The sequence below is a fragment of the Alternaria novae-zelandiae genome (genome assembly GCF_023758075.1).
Source record: "Alternaria novae-zelandiae strain BMP 2774 chromosome Unknown scaffold_5, whole genome shotgun sequence".
Classification (NCBI taxonomy): domain Eukaryota; kingdom Fungi; phylum Ascomycota; class Dothideomycetes; order Pleosporales; family Pleosporaceae; genus Alternaria; species Alternaria novae-zelandiae.
Genome location: NW_026056965.1, coordinates 1,292,046 through 1,306,047, shown reverse-complemented (window position 1 = coordinate 1,306,047; position 14,002 = coordinate 1,292,046). Strand labels below are relative to the sequence as shown.

The 14,002-nt window shown below is 51.8% G+C and overlaps 4 protein-coding genes and 2 non-coding genes across 6 annotated transcripts; 4 read left to right on the top strand and 2 right to left on the bottom strand.

Annotated features, from left to right (window-relative positions):
- Window positions 1-262: 262 nt before the first annotated feature.
- Window positions 263-1,895, top strand: J4E88_003437 (uncharacterized protein; the record flags this gene model as incomplete). The annotated part of the gene is made up of 2 exons (XM_049397088.1): window positions 263-379; window positions 528-1,895. The coding sequence occupies 2 exons, from the start codon at window positions 263-265 to the stop codon at window positions 1,893-1,895; spliced, it is 1,485 nt and encodes a 494-aa protein (XP_049257430.1).
- A 3,419-nt stretch (window positions 1,896-5,314) lies between these two features.
- Window positions 5,315-6,574, bottom strand: J4E88_003436 (uncharacterized protein; the record flags this gene model as incomplete). Its single annotated transcript, XM_049397087.1, has 2 exons — window positions 5,315-6,346; window positions 6,398-6,574. The coding sequence occupies 2 exons, from the start codon at window positions 6,572-6,574 to the stop codon at window positions 5,315-5,317; spliced, it is 1,209 nt and encodes a 402-aa protein (XP_049257429.1).
- A 262-nt stretch (window positions 6,575-6,836) lies between these two features.
- Window positions 6,837-7,541, top strand: J4E88_003435 (uncharacterized protein; the record flags this gene model as incomplete). Its single annotated transcript, XM_049397086.1, has 1 exon — window positions 6,837-7,541. The coding sequence occupies one exon, from the start codon at window positions 6,837-6,839 to the stop codon at window positions 7,539-7,541; it is 705 nt and encodes a 234-aa protein (XP_049257428.1).
- A 596-nt stretch (window positions 7,542-8,137) lies between these two features.
- Window positions 8,138-8,211, top strand: J4E88_003434. Its single transcript has one exon. It is a non-coding gene; the product is annotated as a tRNA-Ile (tRNA).
- A 512-nt stretch (window positions 8,212-8,723) lies between these two features.
- On the top strand, window positions 8,724-8,825 carry J4E88_003433. The gene has a single exon. It is a non-coding gene; the product is annotated as a tRNA-Met (tRNA).
- A 2,733-nt stretch (window positions 8,826-11,558) lies between these two features.
- J4E88_003432 (uncharacterized protein) lies at window positions 11,559-13,502 on the bottom strand (the record flags this gene model as incomplete). The annotated part of the gene is made up of 2 exons (XM_049397085.1): window positions 11,559-12,812; window positions 12,864-13,502. The coding sequence occupies 2 exons, from the start codon at window positions 13,500-13,502 to the stop codon at window positions 11,559-11,561; spliced, it is 1,893 nt and encodes a 630-aa protein (XP_049257427.1).
- Between the last annotated feature and the right edge of the window lie 500 nt (window positions 13,503-14,002).

Below are 14,002 nucleotides of genomic sequence, written 5' to 3'. Positions count from 1 at the left end.
GGATGGATGCATGCGAGGCGAGGTTGGGAGAAAGATGTAGTTTAAACTTTAAGCGACGTCGTCGGGAGCCAATGAAGAATGCGGACCCTGACCCACCATTTTTCGTGCCCCATTTTGCTGGTCCGTGACTCCGACGCAAAGGGACTACCACTGATAAAAGCGTCGACGCGGTGATCGTCGCCTGCCATGCCGATACCTGACTGAGACGCGTAGTACACGGAAGGGTTCTGCTAGTGTGAAATTTCTCTAATCAGACAACAACATGCCTCAGTATCTCGTCCGGCTTGCGCAAGCGCATGAGAGTTTTCGCAAAGTCGAACTGCAAGCGCTAGCCGATATTGCTGGAGTGCCTTTACACTTCGTCAAGTATGAAGAAGATGTAAGTAGCTTTTCTTTCACCCAGCGGTCTTGCTGTCTCGACTTCATCAGTCGCGTCTTTCGCAGTGTTGTTTTGGTTCAGATCCTGGAAAAGCAATCCCCAGTGTCGCGTCACGCCTTACAAAAGCATACATTTCTGACGATCAAAGTCACCCTACTGCATTGTCGATCTGCCGTCAGAGGCTGCGGCACGAAAAGTCATCGCACGGAGCATCCTCGCACAGGGCATCTACGAGCTATGGGGCCAGGGATCAACATACGACACCCTTCACGACTCCGTCCGCAGTCTGACCACATCCTGGTGGCCGCAGTACATTACGGCATCTTTCCGCTTTACCGTAGAAGGCTATCGCGGAAGTAGATCCAACGATGAGCAGCGCGACATCATCGACAGCTTCTCCTACATGGCCTTCAAGGGACCACCGCGGATGCGAAACCCAGATGTCGCATTTCGTGTCTTTGAAGACTACGATCTTAATGTTAAGAAGCCGAAGTACATTTACTTTGGTCGCTTCATCGCCGATTCATGTCGGAACGAAGCCAAGAAGACATTTGATCTCAAAAAGAGACATTACATCAGCACTACATCGATGGACGCCGAGCTCACGCTGCTAACGGCTAACATCGCACACGTGGCACCGGGGAAGTTGTTTTACGACCCTTTCATGGGCACGGGCGGCTTCCCGATAGCATGCGCTCACTTCGGAGCAGTGGTGTTTGGGAGTGACATTGACGGGCGCACTATCCGCGGTCTAGGAGGCAGCGCAAGAAGGGGACAGACAGGGAAGTACGACGTCGTCGGCAACTTCAAGCAGTACGACTTAGAGTCAAGCTACCTAGGCGCCTTCGTCTCCGACCTCACCAACACCCCACTGAGGATACCGCCACCCAGCAAAGATCACACGACAGGCTACCTCGACGGCATCGTATGCGACCCACCCTACGGCATCCGCGAAGGCCTCAAAGTGCTAGGATCCCGGCAAGCGCTGCTAGACGTAGAACGCCAATCGCACCAAGACCAATTCAAAGAGCCCGGGTACATACCCCCGAAGCGGCCCTACTCCTTCACCGCACTGCTCGATGACATACTAGCCTTTGCAGTCGCAACACTAGTCCCCGACGGCCGAATCAGCATGTGGATGCCCACGGCGAATGACGAGGACATCGAGCTCATCATCCCGAGCCATCCTTGTCTCGAACTGACGTCGGTTTGCGTCCAGGCGTTTAACAAGTGGTCACGCAGACTGCTGACGTATCGGCGGCGCAGGGAGGAGGAGGTGCCTGAGGGGGCGGCGGAAGCGGTTAGGAGGGAGTATGAGAAGGGGACTAGGGCTAGTGAGTTGAATGATTTTAGGAGGAAGTATTTTCAGGGGTTCAAGGAGTTTGAGAGTATGAAGAAGGAGTTTATAAGGATGAAGGTGGATGCTAGGGCTGGGGAGGAGATGGCTGGTGTAGGAGAAACGCATGACGTTGCAGCGACGCCCGGTGTTGTGAAGGAAGATGATACCAAAACGTAGATTATGTGTGCTTCAGATACACATCCAAGAGCTAGGATAAGCTAATCTGCTCGAACATGCCTATCCGATACCCATCATCAATGAGTGATCACTTCCCCTCTCCAGGAATAACCCTCGCCCTCCACCTCCCATCCTCCCCCTTCTCCAGCACAACCCTCTTCTCCGCCGCCATCAACGCAAAACTATCTTTATTCTTCTCAAACCACACCTGCCCCTCCCTTGATCTCGATATACACAGCACATCTGTCTGTGCAACCACCGTACCGCCAGCAGCAAGGGCTAGTGCACCAGCAGCGAGAACCGGGCGCATACTGGACTTTATAATGTTGTTATGAATGTGGGTTTGGAGACGAAGACGGTTGATGATGAGTGTTCCTGGAGGAGATGGAAACGGAGGTGGCGGGGGTGGAGTTGATGGAGGAGGGGGGTTTGGCCGTTTGATCGGAGTGCGCAGGAGTGGATCAGATAGCCAGAAGCGGTGTGTGATCCTGGGAAAACAGCCTGCCATGGACTTTGGGAGATGGGATAGAAGCGACATATTTGCGACTGTCTGGATGAGATGATTTCAGCAGGGAAGGATGAAGGTCACTCGATGTTGGTGTGAGGTTGAGTTGGTATGTTGTTTGTCCCTAGGTTTGACAAGCTGGGAAGAGAACGAGCAATGGAAGACGGAAGTGTATGGGCGCTGTGTGACATTGTGCGTGATGTTGCGATGGCACCGTCCGCTGGTGCTGTCACTTCACTGGTAGCTGCGCTGAAGTTGCTTTCACTGAGATATACTGGAGCAAGATACAACCGTGAAAGCTTTAGCGTTCTTGCATGCTCCTCCAACTGTCTCCGTATAGCGTAGGAGAGGAAGGCAAGACGACCTCGGGTATCGTTCGCGCAATGCTGCAACCAAACACGATTGTGAAAGCACATAGCTGTACAAAGCAGAGCAATCAACGCACTTATCGCGAACCATTTTGCTACTCTTCATCCCCAGGAAAGATCCGGCACTGGAATTTACCATGCTCATTCTCTAATATCCCCTTCTCGCGTATACTACGCACCTCTGCCATACTCTTTCCTTGTGCCACAGCCATCTGCACCCTATAATATACCTCCTGAAAGTTGGTACTATGATAACAATGACAGACATTCCACTCGTAATACGGTAACAGCTTATAGCCACGGCACCGGCGATCGTCGGGCACAAGACCGATATTGCGCATGAGTTGAGGGTACCATAAGATGTCGACGACGTCCCCAAACGTTACTCCTTTTTCGCTGTGAATAGGGAATTTGGTGTGAAGAGTGCGGAGGCCCTCGGTAGAGCACTCCTCAGTCTCCAGATTGATGGTCAAGCGCATGACTGGAGGTTCGGTGGCGAACATCTCGCGCCATGTTGCGGAGCTCCTGTCGACATGAGGCTTTTTACAGTGCTTCAGTAGCTGGTAACTGATGGTAAGGTCGACCGGCTGGTTCTCTGTATCACTGTGGTTTGGTATGCGATAAGTACGGAACATTTCGAGTAGCGGATGAATTTCCACACTATCCCATGGAGTAGCCGTCACGTCCGGAAGCTGGTATGGGTCATCATGTAAGATGACAGCTTCCAGTTTCATCTTATGAGGGAGCCTGTGATCGATGTATATTTCGGCATCTGGCCTGAGTGCAGCTGGAGGCGTTACCACGTCTAGAGAGCGGTTTAGGCATGGGAGAAACATGTGCTTGCGGATGTCATCCGCGTCCGAGATGAAGGAACGCCATTCTCTGTTGACGCAGGAGACGCGTAACAGATCGAAGTACCCAAGACAGGGATCACTGGAAATTATCCGCTTCAATTCGTTCGGAAGGTGTGCACTTGTCGGGCTAGACATGACTAAGATGATGCTGCCGATCCTCGTCAGTGGGAGTATTAGTACATGATCACGGATTGCTTCACTGATTGCGAGCAAACTTGCAAACACCGAAGGAGAGTACAGCCGGAAATACTCATCGCTATTGCATGATCTTTCCAGCATCGCTCTTGTCGTTAGCTCTTTCGTGGCTGTTATCCGTGTGATTCGCGCCGAGCTTGTAGAACAGGGTGGGCAATGCTATGGAAGTGCGAAGCGTTGTCTTGAAGGCTTATTCATGAGTACACCAGGTGAGCTAGCTGCACCAATATCGTATGAATAACAAGGTCAGTTGGGTGTTTATCGGGAGACGCTTTCTTGATTTTCGCTTCTCTGAACTCACTACCAGGTTTTATGTCGTTCTACTCTTGTTTTCAACTCCCCGTCCACCATTTCCACAACAACACTGAGTTTAGCATGCTTGACCTTACCGGAAATCTGAATAACAAGGTCTTCACTTTGTATTCCCTCAAAACTGCTGCCTCCTTTCTTGATCACCTTGGCCTCAAACCTCTCCCTTTCCCACTCCAAATCTTCCATTCGTTTGTCATGCGTTTCCTCCGTAGCTCTAGTCTTATGGTAGCAACGACAATCACTACCGAAACAGTCATACCGAGGATCAGTAGGTAAGACATGGTCTGGTACAAGGCCAGCATTCCGTGGTAGCAGAGTCCTCCATACCGCGTCGTAGACATCCCCCAGTGTTATCCCGCGTCGGTTTCGCAAGACCTTTTGGGTAGGCTTAATATAGGATGCTCTGTTGCCGCATGACCATTCATTCCATAGAAGAGTCAAGCACTTAAGTGCAGGCTGAGTGATTAGCATCTTTCGCCATACCACTGAAAGATTGATGGAGTGTGGCTTGTTGAGACGCTTCAGTAGCTGGTAGCTAACGCGTAGATAGGTCCCCTGTCGTTCTCCTTCGTATCGGGTCATCTCACAAGAGTGTGACTCTTCGAGAAGCGGATGTATTCTTACGCTAGACCATGGCGGAATCACCACTTCTGTTAGCTGCATGTCGGAGTCTTTCAGCTCACCAGATTCCACTCGGAGCCTGTACGGAAGGACCCAGTTGATGCACACTACCCCTTTGTTCGGATTGGCAAAAGATGGCAGTACTGCTGGCGTTCCACTGCTCGGAAGGCGTGGCAGAAACATCCGCTCACGGATGTCGTTTGTCTCCCAGATGATGTCATGCCACTCTTTGTTTACCAATGAGGAGTGGAACAAGTCGTAGTATCCAAGGCATTCATCGGTAAACACCATTACCTTCAGCTCAACCGCGAGGTCTGCAAAACTGGGTCCGCTCATGATTGTGGTGTTGTGGGTAGCCTTCGGCGGCGCAAGCATTGATATATGAACGCAGAGAGCTTTGCCGATTGTGAGCAAACTTGAACGAAATCACAAGATCGCACCATTCGTAGCATGTTCCAGATGCTTCATTTTGAGTCTTGCTAGAGATCTTGAGCAACAGTATCTGGGTCTTACATCAGTGATTCTAGTAACGTTGTAAGCTTCGACGAGGATGACCGCCAGTCTTCACTTCCGTTGCTTAGCATCACCGTTTGCCGCCTTTGCAGTGCTCTTGCCCTCAGACTTCTCCTTCTGCTTCTTCTCAGCTGCCCTCTTCTTTGCGCTTTCTTTCTCAAGAATCTCGATCGTCTTCTCACTGCTCTCCCACAGTTTCTTCTGCAGCAGCTCGTCATCAATCTCCTTCCTTGACCATATCTTTCTCCTGCATTCCTTGAGGAAGTACGCTCCTTCTCCGCGACCCCACTGTGCCTCCATAGCCGCGTATAAGAAGGTTTGTGCACCTTGATCAGGGCTCTTCAGCACCAGCCACCACAGCGGCCATGTAATCAGGTATATTGCCAGCCCCCACAGCGAGCCGAAGGTAAGGTATCGCCGCATGCCGGGTGTTCGTGTCCAGCCCGGGTCGACCATGATTACGCGTGCGTTCATGGGCTGCTTATCAGGGCGGACGTAGTTTGAGAGATGCTTCTGGAAGGCTACGGCGAAGGTCATGAGGGCGAGCTTGGAGGTTGCGTATACGGTGGAGGGGGTGAAGTCGAGTTGTCCAGGATCGCTCTTTCCGTCTTTATTTGCTTTTGTGTCGACACCTGGCAGCTTTCCGCCGACGTATGCCGGGCATGTACCGAAGATGATTCGAACGTCGCGATCGGGAGGTTGAGCACGTAATGCTGGGCTCAGTATGCTCAACAGGTGGAAGTTGGCCATGTAATTCAGTCCCCAAGTAGCCTCCAGCCCATCTTCAGTCTGCGTTGCCTTGCCTCCTGGTGGTGTCATTGTGTTCGCACAGAGGACGATTGTGTCGAGACGTCGTGGCGGTGCGTTGTCGACCCATTTCGTTGCAAACTGACGTATGCTATACAGGTCCTCGAGGTCGACATGCTCGGCGGTGATAAGCTCGTTGCCTGTCTGGGTTCGGAGGTCTTCGATGTAGTCGACGAGGAAGGGGTCGACAAGGGGCTGTCGAACCAGGAGAACAATCTGTGCACCTCGAGTTGCCAGCCCTCTTACGACTTCAGCACCTATGCCAGCAGTTCCTCCCTATATATTATCAGTACAGTAGTTCAACGCATGCACATGACCCAAACTTACCGTCACCATAACTACCTTGGAATGCATATTCCTCTCCGATCCATTCGTGGCGCCACTGAAGAACCATTTCAACACGTACAAGACTGCACAAACAGAAGCAAACTTCAAAACGGCCCAGCCGTATGGAATAGAGTCGATGCCCTCGTCGAAGGCTGTGGCCAGGATGTTGACGGGCATCTTGGCTGTTGGTGGGACGGGAAGCGGGAAGGTTCAGGAACGCGGATCTAAGGTGGCTCGCTAAGCAGATCGGATCCACGTGGCGTCATAGCATGTGATTGCGCGTCGAAGATGGTCGCCTGGCTTCACCATCCACATTTCACTTTCACCTCGACTTTTCTTGCCCGGCGGTGTCGCTCCTTCCACCGCCGCAAAACCTTAAATCCACGACGTCTTATCACCACCACGCGCACCACGCGCGATTCGCAACGAGACCGCCACGATGTCCGCTCCCACCACGACACCGACAACCGCGGACGAGCACTACGATGATGAGCTTCTTGGAGAAGACCCCGATGTCTCCACCAAGCCTTTCGTCGAACAGCGCGCTTTTGGACGCGGTCTCTGGAAGAACCCCATCAAATTCGTCTCCTCCGCCCCCGAAGTACAGCCAGCACCCACATCCACAAACGGCAAGACCATGGCGGAGAAGTACCTCGCGATAATGTTTCCCAATGGTCAGCCGCAACCAGCACCCGAAGCATACCCTCGATGCGGCATATGCGGCGAGCCCGTCAAAGAGACCGACCAGCGCATACATTACCTAAGCCCTGCACACCAGGCAGCACTACCACGAGCGCCAATACCCTCCGCGATCGATCGGACAAGAATGGGACTGAAATACATGGAGAAGCACGGCTATGATGTCGATGCGCGACAAGGCTTGGGTACTAGTGGTCAGGGCATGCTCTTTCCACTGGTCCCCAAGGAGAAGCGCGATAAGCTGGGCTTAGGCATAGACAAGAAAGAGCACATCCAGAGGAAGTCGTTAGGTGGCGCAAGCCGTGCAGACGTCAGAGAGGGCAGGCTCGATGCCGGCAAAGTTAGGAAGCTTGCCCAGGTTCAAAAGAGGAAGGATGCTAAGTTGCAGAGGATGTTCTACGGCAACGACGAGGTTGAGAAGTATTTGGGACAGCTAGAGGGCTGACACACGACTGATGATTGACGACCCATGACGACGTGTGTTACTTGGTCGTTCGGATTGTCTGATGGCGACTTCGCGTCGCGGCGCATTACCGCCAACCATCGGATCCTCCTCTTTCGGACTATACATCGACGGTCGGGCATGCCGAGTGCCACAAATGACCGACTACGATTCACGAGTATACTGTTAATGTTTCTCATAGATTTTGCTTTACAAGCGCATAGCGCTGGCGTTGGTTTGGTTTGCGTTCAAAGATACCCGTGGCTCGACAATTGAGCCCCTTTCAACAACATTTCCTTCAACTACGTCAAAGTATGAATACATCGTATCTACCTCAGCAACTACCAGTCAACGTGAGCGCTGGGATCATGTCAGATTTACCAGGTCTGCTTCTGACATTGCAGGTTCTGTGGCTGCCCCACCATGACAGTCATCCGAAATCTCCGAAGTGGAATTTTCACCCCACCAAACTTCGTCTGCTTAATGCTGACATGAACAGCAAGGCTTGAGATACTCGAACAACCTAGAGGAGTGTCGTTCGTATTCTTCCTTCATATCCCGTCAGGATTGGCAAACCTCCATCGAAACAACCAAACATCGGTCGCTTAGCTCAGTTGGTTAGAGCGTGGTGCTAATAACGCCAAGGTCGCGAGTTCGACCCTCGTAGTGACCATTCTTTTTGCGTGCGTAGGCTCCTGTCGTCCGGGAAGGCTTGCCCGCGAAGTTGTAGCTTTTTGCCGGAGCAAATTGGTCCAAAATGCATATTTTTGGACTGGAAAACAGCACCCCTTCAGATATGCACGCATTTTCCAGTCGATACACAAGGGAAAGCAACCTTACGAGCACTGTTTCGTTATCACAGTTTTGTCGGGTTTCATTGGTAAGAGGCTGAGGACTTGGGTCCACATCTGCAGCGTACCTCGGGAGTTAGCGCACATCGCGGTAATTACCCACATTTCAAACAGCGATGTGTCACCCGACCAGCACACCAATTCTACGCAGCCTATCAAATTCGCAGTTGAAGTTTCGATTATTTCTTGCTCCACACGCACTCCACCGCTCGATTTATTGACATTATAAATGTTTTACTGGGAGAAATTGTCATCAATCAAACAGCACCTCTCCGGTGCAGCGGTTTCGCAGCAGGTGGCATCCTATGTCACCATCTGAAGCTTGACCGCAAAAGCCTCCCTGGTGTAGTTGGTTATCACGTGGGTCTCATATACTCTATGACTGTTCGGCAGAGCAGATATCCCGAGGTCAGCAGTTCGATCCTGCTGGGGGGCATTCTTTTTGCCAGCTGACGCGTCACAAAGATATCTAGCGTTGCTGGTGTCGACGACAAAGGGTTCAAAGAATATCTTTTTTATTTTGGACGATGTCAATTGCGTGACATGGATATTGCAGGAGATGTTGCATTTCGTTTTTACCTCTCTAGATGCTTCGCACACTCTCCTTCTTAACGAATAGGCTAAGGTGTTTTTTACACGTAACTTGTAGAGACTTTAAGAATGGTGGTCATTTGCTAGCTGCAATAAAGTACAATTCTAGCGGAGTATCGGACTCAACTTCTTACTTTGCCCACACTATGCGACATGGTAGACGGGTTACTTAGTTTCATGAGCACAGCAGTAGCATACGCCAACAGTTACACACAGAAGACATAGGTTATGCAAGTCCTTATTCACATTTCCTCATCAACCAAGTACGCGAATACTAGGCATCTTTCGCGATAGTCGTACGTCGCTGACATCCACTCAGATACCTAGAAGACCAGTTCACCATTGACCACCTTCTTGATCGTATCCTCGACAACATCCACCGCGTTATACGTCTCGTATTCCTTCCTGATGGTATCGAGCCTCTGCCTATTTCTCGTCAGCTCCGTGTCCGTCACTCAGTCGCACAACACTGATAGATAGGTAAGAGACAACGTACTTGTATGTGGCGTTGCCCATAATCTTGTCGAAAGTCTCCGTCAGCAGTCCCGGCGTTACTTGCGGTACAGCATGATAGATACCAAAGCCTCTGTAGTTTATCAGAGTGCCGGTATGCAGTTTATCTTGTCCGTTACCCGAGACGATCATAGGTACACCTGCGCGAAGCGATTGTTGGATGGTGCCGTATCCGCCGTTCGTGACCAAAACGTCAACCTGCTTTGGTGTCAGCATACACATACACACCTGCAATACTGGGTTTACGTACATCCGGCAGCGCCAAATCTAGCGGAATAAACTTCGCTACCCTCGCATTCGCTGGTATGGCGAAATCCAACATCTCCACATCAGACGTAACCAACGTAGCCACAACAAAAACATCTTCCCTCCCGCCAAACGCCTCCAACGCCGGTTTGATAAGCGCACTAGTATCATATACCACACTACTAGAAGACACAGCAACAATCGTCTTCCCCGCAGCCTTCGCTTCAAGCACATCGCCCCACCACCCAGGCAGACTATGTTCCGCAATACCGACCGCGACAGGCGCGCCCATAAACCTGAGATGCGGACGCCAGTCACTCCGCTCCCATTCGAACGCCGGGATCCCGTATTGCAGATACACATCTGAGGCGCGCATCATCATATCGTACAGACTCGGCGTCGTTGTCGTAGCGCCCATTTCTAGTAGCAGAGCATCGACAGCCGCGTTAACGGGGGTGTCAATCGGATGTTCCCTGCGATGCGCTTGCTGGGCTTCAAAATGCACCTTCTGGCTCTCAGGACTGGTGTCTGGGTATTTTCCTGAGCGGAAGGGGAAGGTGTCGTTGCTGGCTGCTGCATACGGAGCTAGACCTATAGCGATGGAAGCATCAGGCCGGATACCAGGCGCGCCATGTACAACGGGAGCGAGCCCGCCGTACGTGCAATCGAAGATAAATACCATCTTCTCCTCCTCCCCATACTGATCTCGAAATTCCCGGAACGTACGTTGCAGCGTGCGGTATTGCGCGGGTATAGTCTTGATAAAAATATTCTTAAAAGCAAAAACCTCCTGTTCATCACCCTGCAGACTAATAAACTGGCCTAGGTCTTCTCCAGACATGATTTGCGGGCCTTGGCCTTCGATGCCGATGTATGTTGCCCCGATTGATTCGATGTAGTCTTGAAACTCGGGCCCGGAGATGAAGTGTACGGAGTAGCCGCGGGAGATGAGACCTTGGGTTATTGTGGTAATCTTTTCCATGTGGCTGAAGGCGGGGGTTGCGGCCATGATTATGGGGGGTTTGGTGGGGAAGGGTTGCTGGCTGAGGATTTGGGTGGCATGGTTGAAGAGGGAGGTGAGGTTGCCTAGCTGGAAGTAGAGGACTGCGAAGAGAAGGGGCGCCAGGCCTGCTACGTAGAGGGATCTCTGCGCCATGGTGTTTCTATTGGGAGCTCGATATCAATTTCTTCGAGCACAGAGAAGTTGGTATGACGATTGAGGTATTTCTCCATGCTTTTGTATGCCGATATCACCCCCTCTCCTGCAACCTACGCCCAGGAGGTAGCACGCCGCGCTGGCATTTAGGCCTCCCACGACATACTTGGCTTACTCTCAGTATCTCATTCTGCGGGGACAGATTCAAGCCATTAGGAGGAACTACTGCATCTCTAGATCAAGCCTCGTTCCCTCGTGTGAGCGTAAACTTATTGTTGCGTCATCCAAAGCCAATGAGTAAACACGGAAAGAGATCATCATCGGTGGCCGTATCAGTACTCGTGGTAGTGCTTACATCGCTTGTTGCACGGCGCGTTTACTCGTTTTCCTATCTGGGTGTAAGGCTAGGATGAGTCGCGATAGCCGCTGAAAATAGTTCGTGTGTATTCAGCATGGTGCATAAACTATATGAGTGGCTTGCAAACCTCCAACGCGTCTACAACTAAGCGGCACGACCATGTATGATGACGTCATCGTTTCCCTGCACATGGAAGTCCATCGTCGCAATAAACCTCAGTGTTACGCCAAATGTGTATTCGCATGTTTGATTCTGAGTAATTTCGAACTTGTTTGAATTTGAAACGCTATGCAAATCCCACTCATCTACAAACTCGCCCTCTCACCCCCAAGCTTCTTCCCTGTAACCCCCGAGAACCACGCATCCAACGCTTCACATGTGCCCTTTCCTTCAGCCAGCTTAACAACGATACCAACGTAGCCGTCCGGCCGTACAACGACAACACCACCTGTCTCCTCATCAAGACCCATCTTAGCATGCGCCGCAGCCTTTGCATCAGGCACCCTTTGGTCCCAGACATCATCGGCATAAACGTGATCGGCGTAGCGGCTGAAAGGCTGAGGTAGTTGCTCATCGATGTGAATACTTGAGCGCGGTGCTGAGAAAACGAGTGCAAGAGAAAGGAAATCGGTGTGGGGGTTGTGGCGTTCGTGGTATCGGTCTTTCTCCTTGATATCGCGGTGGAGGGACGTGCTAAAGAACGATGTAGGAGATGACATCTGCGTCGCCAGATCTCTAAGTGCTGTTGCGCTCTTATCCAAGCTACCGCCAAAGATGAACATGCGGTAGGAGCCGTTCATAGGGATTTCTTGTTCGAGATGTACGACGTTGGCGTCTACGACTCGTGTGACGGTTGCAGGGGTCATGATTCTTCCTGTCCGTTGGCTTGTGCCGTTTTGGTAGGAGAGAATGAGGGGGTGCTGGGCGGAGTGTTCGGGGCCCCAGTTTATCATGTTGGGTTTGTAGGCTACGCCGTATCCGCTGGTGAACTCGCAGCTGGCTTTGAATGTCTTGATGAATTCGTTGTCTTCCGGGGCTTCTTTTGCGGATGCGCCGGCGACTTCGCCGGCTGATGGTATCCGTGCGGAGAAGAGCTTTGCGTAGCGGGCGTCGAAGTCGAGGAGCGTTTCGGCGATGAGTTTACGTTCGGACTCATATGTTGAGAGGAGGGATCGGGGTGCCCAGCCGCTCTCCACATGATGGATCTTCCAAGCGATGTTTACTGCGTCCAAAAACGCTGTGTTCATGCCCTGCCCAGCCTTGGGGCTATGTGTGTGGCATGCGTCGCCACCCATGAAGACGCGCTCGTCAAGTGTGTAGCGTTCCGCGATACCCTGGCCGATAGGGTAGACTGAGTACCATTCCACACGATCCCAAGAGATGGTGTACGGTTCGAAGATCTTTTTGGCACGCGCCTGAACATCCTCCGCAGTGGCGGATTTCCGCGGGTCCCAGTCTTTGTCCGTGGAAGATGCGACTTGGATGTACAAGCGGACCATGTTGTTCTCGCGTGGGATGATCATAATGGAGCCGTTGTCGGAGTGGATTGTGCATTTCATCTACATTGCTGTTAATATCGAAGAGAGCAAAGAACATTGGAAACCACGTACCTTGATGTCAGGGAAGTTCGTCCTGACAACACCATCCATGACACCCCAAACATGCGCAATAGGATCCTTATAGATCATCTTGACACCCAGCTGATCCCGGACAAAACTTCTCGCTCCCTCTCCGCTAAACAAGTACTTTGCGCGTACAGTCTCTTCGTGGGTGCCATCGACATGCGCCAGGTTGACCTCAACAGGATAAGTCTGATCCTTGCCATCGTTCTTGAAGCCCTTAATCGTCCAGGGTCTTTGGATCTGACCACCATTCTTCTCAATATCCCCAATAAACGTCCTCTCGATCATACCCTGGTGAAGAAGGGTAGTAAACGGATACCGCGCATCGATGAACTTTGGACAACTAGCCCAAGTCCCCGTCCTGTGGATACCCTTTTGCGCCGGATCCCAAAAAGCCACCTCATAAACCTTTGCAGGCTCGTATTCCATAATCTTTCGCTTGAGACCCATATTGCGTAGGAGATCGAGGGAACGCGGCTGGATTCCGTCTGCGCGTCCAGTGGCGGTCGGCTCCGGTCGATTGTCAATGTGCTTGATCTTGTATCCCCATCTCGCGAGACATGTTGACAGACAGAGACCAACGGGTCCTGCGCCCACGATAACGATATCGTAGTTTTCCACCGCCATTGCTATTCTTTCAAATAAGATCCAAAGAAGAGGCTCTCGGGCAGATACAAACGCAACGGGAACGATCCGGGAATACGGATGATGCCCCACACTCAATGATCAAGTCAAGTAATCTCTTCGCTCTCAGCTACACCGAAATGCTCAATGCAGGCGACAAGGCGTAAAGAAAGAGGCGTAAAGGATGTAAAAAGGGTATAAAGTATATTAACTCGAACAGTAACCGACGATCCCAGTGACCGGCACCTGCTCTTTAAGAATCAGTAAACGACGCCATCAAACCACGGACCAAGGCTAGCCTCGGCCGCGTCTTCGTCATGGCAAGACAACTCGGGAGTGCGTAGTGCGCGCCGGCACACGACTTCGGATGCGCAAGAGAGGGAACCAGGGCCTGGGGACCTGGGTACGTGGGTCGCCGCGTCCGCCGAATGGGCATGCCGTCATGTTGCGGGGAGTCTGACTAGGCGTTGGCGGAACTGATGCGCGGCATTTTGAGTGCCAAG